The 6,101-nt window shown below is 37.2% G+C and overlaps 1 protein-coding gene across 5 annotated transcripts; it reads right to left on the reverse strand.

Annotated features, from left to right (window-relative positions):
- Nucleotides 1-1,868: 1,868 nt before the first annotated feature.
- Nucleotides 1,869-5,539, reverse strand: LOC122047951 (probable disease resistance protein At1g61300). 5 transcript variants are annotated; one of them, XM_042609492.1, is made up of 3 exons: nt 5,165-5,539; nt 2,515-5,041; nt 1,903-2,052 (listed from the first exon to the last, which is right to left on the reverse strand). In XM_042609492.1, the coding sequence occupies exons 1-3, from the start codon at nt 5,439-5,441 to the stop codon at nt 2,034-2,036; spliced, it is 2,823 nt and encodes a 940-aa protein (XP_042465426.1). In that variant the 5' UTR covers nt 5,442-5,539; the 3' UTR covers nt 1,903-2,033. The 5 variants fall into 5 exon arrangements, with proteins under 5 accessions (XP_042465427.1, XP_042465426.1, XP_042465429.1 ...); XM_042609495.1 differs by having other exon boundaries at nt 5,161-5,292; XM_042609493.1 differs by having other exon boundaries at nt 1,869-2,052; nt 3,078-5,539.
- Nucleotides 5,540-6,101: the final 562 nt, after the last annotated feature.

The raw sequence follows: 6,101 nt of genomic DNA on the forward strand, positions 1-6,101 counted from the left end.
TTATTAAGCTATGCATATGTTTTCCTTTCTGTAGAGTAAGTTTATGTTCTACGCTTCCTAATTTTGTTCTTACTTATATTATACTCTTGTTAGGTTTTAGATGTTTGCATTAGTAATTACTTAAGATTATATTTTTGTCATGCTCATGTTATGCTTTAATTATGCAATTATTTAAGTGGGGCGAAAAGTATGTTAACGTTTATGTTTGGCAAGGGTATGTTCACGATTATACTCTTCTTATGTTTATGCAAGTAGCTAGAGGATAAATTAGTTAGTATAGGTTCCTCGATATGACACATGAATATAAGAACTAATAAATGCATAGTATGGTTTGAGTGTGTTGAGTTTCTTGACTCACAAATTTTAACTATTTCAGGTAATGAGACGAATGAGGAACGTTGACAAGTGAGCCAGCTCGGGACAATGACAGTACAACCTGAAGACCTTCTAGTTTAGTTTCTGCATCAGTTGGATGTTTCCTTTTGTAGAATAAATTCTGGAGCTATGTGATCAGTATCTAATGTAACTAGTAGTTAAATGTTTTAATGACCACCTAAGTACCTCAGCTAGATTGAGAGTATGTTATGATTGTAAGTGTATTTATGACATGGGACGACCAAAATAAAATCTAGGGCGTTTCACGGCTGACACAGCCGCCAACTAGCGGCCGACACAATCACCAACTGGCGGCCGACACAACCGTCAGCCACGTGCTAGCGGCTTGCATAGCCGCCAGTTATCGCCGACGTCGAGAAGAGGGAGAGAGGGGGGAGTTGAGGATTTACCGAAGAATCCCTGGAGTCTGAGGAGATTGGGGAAGAAAAATGGCCACCTGCGTAAGTGGAGATCGGGGTCGTGACCTAGTTTGTAATCAGTATTACCGATGAAATCATGATTCCATCAGAAATCCCTAATAGGTATTACCGATGGAATTTCAATTCCGTCAGTAATACATTGAACTTACCAACGAAATCATAATTCCGTAGAAAATTCCTAATGGGTATTACCAACGGAATTATGATTCTGTCGGTAATACATAATACATTGAGCTTACCGACAGAATTACGATTCCGTCGGTAACGTTAAGGTTTTTGTGTTATAGCCATGTTTTCCCAACGGAATAATATTTCTGTCGGGATTACTAATGAAAACAATTTCTTCATCGGTAATCTTAATTTTTTTAGTGGGTACTCGTGTCCTAATTTTTTTAGTGGGTACTCGTGTGATCTTAATGTAAATGTTATTTAAATATTAAAATCCATGATTCATCTCAATTTTCTCAATCACTAGAGACATAACGACATTTGATAAGTGTTTTAAACAATTGTGTTTCTACTTTAATGGCGTGATTTCAAAAGAAATGAAGAAACGTTGAGTCAAAGCGGCTCCAGGTTCAAATCAATATTTTAAAAATTAGACATAAATTTTATTTAAGTTTTTCAATTAAATTTCAATGGAAGGTCAAGCGGTGTTTTTTTTTTTTATGGGATGAAATTGTTGATCGGCTCAAATTAGTAGGCAATTTTTGTTTTAACGGAGACAATAAGTTAACGGAAAGAATATCCAATTAAACTTATTCAGATCATATAATAAAGTTTAGAGCAATGATATGCAGATTAAAAAAAATAATAAAAAAAAATAGAGATAGACACATAAATTATGCTCCACTATTTTTTCTCTTTACAAATATTTTTTTAAAGTTTATAAACATTAATGTTAAAGTAATAAATCAAACCATGTCATTTACGTGTCATCTTGCATCGTAGTAATTAATATGATCAAATGATGGCATCAAATAAAATTAAAACTATAACATTATATGAAATGAAAATCCTTCATGATGAAGTAAAGTTAAAAAGACAATATCAATGATCAAATTTTAAAACATTAAAGCGATGTCCAATTAACAAGCTAGGAATCATCAATCAAATTTAAATACATGTCGGACCAACCAAAGAATCCAACAATTTGACCATTCACGACGATCAAAACATTGAACGTCCTATAGCCTCCTTGGCCAAAAGGCCTATGCTTCATTTCGAAATTTGTGGCCTATAAAGATCACAACATTTTGTTATAAAGTAATAGATATTGGAGCAAATTTAAAATAGTTAAGAATAAGATATTAATATTGTCAAGTCCTACTACTCATCATAATATTCATCTACATTGAATAATATTGACAATGTGATATTTTTCAGTTGCTGTTATATCAGGATATTTAACTTGATGATGAAATTGAAATTAATTGCTTGTCCAGAATAAAAACCTGAGTGGAACTGCAATTTATCAAAATACCATGCCGGCACTTAGTTTTCATAGTTATAAAAAGACATTTATTTTCTAAAACAGATTCCCTAAATTGCCCTTAAAAGAATATCAAACGAAGGTATGAATCTTAAACTATTTAATTTTGCCTACCTCATAAAATACTAAATTATTTTTAAATATTCACTCATTTTATACTGACAGAATAAATAATAACTTATTTGATATGAAAAATATATGTGTTACCTAAAATAAGGAGTCAGGGAATCCTTAATGCTCTCGTCATCCCAATCCAAATTGTTCCACCAATACTCTTCACCACGAATCCTTTTTAATCTATTCTTCAACATTTCAGTCCCAAATGGTAATCTTTTGAGCTCTGGGCAATCTTTCACATCTATATATTCTAAGTAGGGAAAATGGAGCGGTCTGTTTGCAATGCAATTGAGGTTCGGCATGTAGCCCAAAATCAAACTTTGTACGGAGCTAGAGCTAGAGATGGAATTGGAGTTCCCTACCTCACTTATTAGTTCCTTCATTTTTCGACAATATTCTATCTGTAGAAAATTAAGGCATGGCAGTTCGAGAACCCAAGAAACATCCTTCAACATGGGGCAATCATGAATAAATATTTGACGAAGGTTGTAGAGCCGAACTCTATTCAATGAAATCTCTACCAATAGTTGTAGGCATTCAAAATGGAGACGTTTTAAACATCCAAAACTTGATTCCCGACCCATGCCTGCAGCCAACACTAATCTGCTTACTTTGAGATACATAATGTTCAGAATATCAAGCTTGTCACTTACCCTGTAACCCCATTGTGGAGTGCCCAGATCGTAATTTGGAAGTTTTGAAACATTCTCTCCATCCAAAGTGAGTCTCCATATGGAGACATTTGGTAACATGTTGAGTCGTTGAATGTTATCTGTTGTAGCATTAATGCTAATTGCCACACTTAATTGATGACGTCCTTTAAAACATTCCAACTCATCCCACCACCACTCGGGTACAAGATAATTGTCACTTATATCCAGCCACTTGAGCATTAATAAATTGGATATTGTCCCATTGGGTACAATCTTAAGATACATAGAACTTAGAAGCAAGTACTCTAATTTGCACAAGCAACCCAACTCTGCCGGCAGTTTTGCAATAGAACTGTAGGATAAGTCTAAATATTGAAGCTCAGTTAAGCTACCGATCTCCATCGGAAGCTCTGTTATACCACAAAAACTAAGATCCAAGTATGTCAAATGAGGCATGCTTTTCAACAAACTCGAAGGGATTGTTTCCAGGCCCATGTTGTCATGGAGAATCAACATAGAAAGTTTTAGAAAAGTGGAAGCTCCATACTCTTGTAAAGAAGTAATCTGATTGCTCATGAATGATACTCGCTCTGCTTGTTGCCATTCTTCTTGTCTAGGCAAATCATGCAATCCGATTCCTGCTTTTACAATCCATTTTCTTTTGTTCCTCTCCAAACTAGAGACCATCAATAGTGCCATGTCTCGGATGACATCGTGCATCTTTACAAGCGTATCCTCATAAGGAGGGTTGATGTTATTACATTTTTCTAGCAAGGATGTAGCCATGAGAGCTTCCAAATGCGAACATCCTTGTGCGAAAGCTTCATTGATCACATTAAATTCACGAATTATGCCGCAACCTATCAAACACGGTATCAACTCAGAGAATTGGTTGATCTCATAATCTTCAGGCCACAACGCGCAGCACAAGAGGCATTCTCTTATGGAGTCATTCTCTAAACTGTCATAGCTCAGTTTGAAGGCTTTATACATGACGAGTGAATCTTCTGGAAGACATACGGTCGTCCATTCATGTTTATCCCTTATTTGATTGAAAGCGTCATTCCAAACTTCCCAAGACCTTTTCCCTGACATGGCACGAGCGACGGTGACAAGAGCGAGCGGAAGGCCTGCACATTCTTTAGCAAGTTCTTCGGCAATGAACTTAATTCCAGCATCTGAGCTGAGAACATCCCCATCGCTGTTCTGCTCAAAGAGTTGCCATGCTTGTTCTGAATCCAGACATCTGACTTTGATCTTCTTTTCTGCTTTCATTTGTGCACACACTGTCTCGCTGCGGGTCGTTAATACCACGACTTTACGTGGATGCTTCTGCTGCTGTTGGCCTCGCTCTGTAGCCGAGTGTGCCATCCCCAACAGTTGAAGATCCAAACGTTCCCAAATGTCATCGAGAAGCAGCAAGCAATTCTTGTCCTTCAAGTAGCTAAACAACTTATCACCACAGGTTCGTTCATCGTCATTCTTCTCCAGTGTATCCAGTTTTAGGCTCTTGGCAATATCATTCTGGAGTTTTTTCAATTGGCAGCCTTTGGAGGCCACAACCCAAATGACATGATCAAATATGGTATGGTCATGAAGATAATATTGTTGGATGCTCTCCAATATGGTCGTCTTACCGACACCACCCATTCCGAAGATGCCTATGATGTTGCCTTCTCCACCATTGATGTAGCCCACAATGTCCTCCACATACGACTCGATCCCAACAGTCGGTTGGTGTGCGATAGGAAGCATCACGGTGGGTTCCGGAGGCCCAACTGTGGCAATCGGATCCAGTGCACCAGCTCTGCTCGTCAATTCAGTAGCCTCGCCGAGCTTCTTTGCCACTCTTCGAATGATGGAGCAGAAGTTTGATGACTCTCCGATAGAGACCTGATCTCCTGCTTGCTGTGTTTGACTCGACGTGCCGCCGGTTTGATTGAAGCAATTGCAACTGAAGCAACCTAACGAAAAAACAAAGCAATAGAGTACGTACGTAGTAGTTGTATATGCATTAAAGCACAAAGCAGGACAATTGAATTGGCATGAAAAGGAAAAACAAAAAGTATATAGGGGAGCATACTGACTCATGCTTTGGAAATCCTGCTTGATAGCAGCCACTTGGCCTTCCAGTTCCTCCACCTCCCGTAGCCACTGGCTGACTTCGTTGGTCGGAATTTTCCCTTGTCGATCCGCCTGGTCGATCTGGTTCTTGATGTCGTCCCTTTTACCTCTCAATCTTGCCATTTCCTTCTCCAATTTCTGGATGCCAGATTTTGGCCTACCCAGTACTGGCAGCGATGCCCACAGCCCACTCAGGCAACTGTTGACGTCTACGTCGAGATTTAGGTTGATGCACGCCATGGACGAGGAGAAAGTAGCTTGCAACAAGAGATCATGTACTTCTTTTGCAGAGCAAGGGAAGGGAAGCAAAACACAAATGAAAGAAACTAGTCAAGATCTAGATTGATTCGTTTATCAAAAATAAATAAATAAATAGCGGTCAAAACTTTTTAAACGTAGGTAAAATTGACTCAAAACAGAATTATCGAATAATATAAGCTAATACAAATTTAAAAACAATATTCTTGATCAGATATGATCATAACGTATTAAAAAACAGTAGAGACAACCAATTAAATTAATTAATTACATGAATTATAGAATTAATTAAAGCCACTACGAATTTAAAAATAATATTCTTGGTCAAAGATGTCAGTCATCCCACGCACGTTCTACTATGCCATGTGATTTTTACTGCTAGCAAAAGGAGAGAGATTATAACGTATTAAAAAAAAAGGAAGGCCATCAATTAAATTAATTAATTAATTACAAGAAAAATAAGAAAATGTATTTCAAAAATGTCCCTCGAAATATCAAAATCACTTTCGTTATATTTTTTGATACGGGCAAAAGATATGAATTTGCTTCAATTTCATCCCCATGCGTGTAAAAATCTTGGAGAGAATTTATTAAAATTTCTCGAGGTTAAAAATTTTGAGTTGGATTGGACGACTTTTTAGT

Source organism: Zingiber officinale, chromosome 2B, assembly GCF_018446385.1.
Source record: "Zingiber officinale cultivar Zhangliang chromosome 2B, Zo_v1.1, whole genome shotgun sequence".
NCBI lineage: Eukaryota > Viridiplantae > Streptophyta > Magnoliopsida > Zingiberales > Zingiberaceae > Zingiber > Zingiber officinale.

Excerpts from the sequence above, each read along its gene's own strand:
- LOC122047951 (XM_042609491.1), bottom strand. The coding sequence starts at position 5,441 with ATGGCGTGCATCAACCTAAATCTCGACGTAGACGTCAACAGTTGCCTG.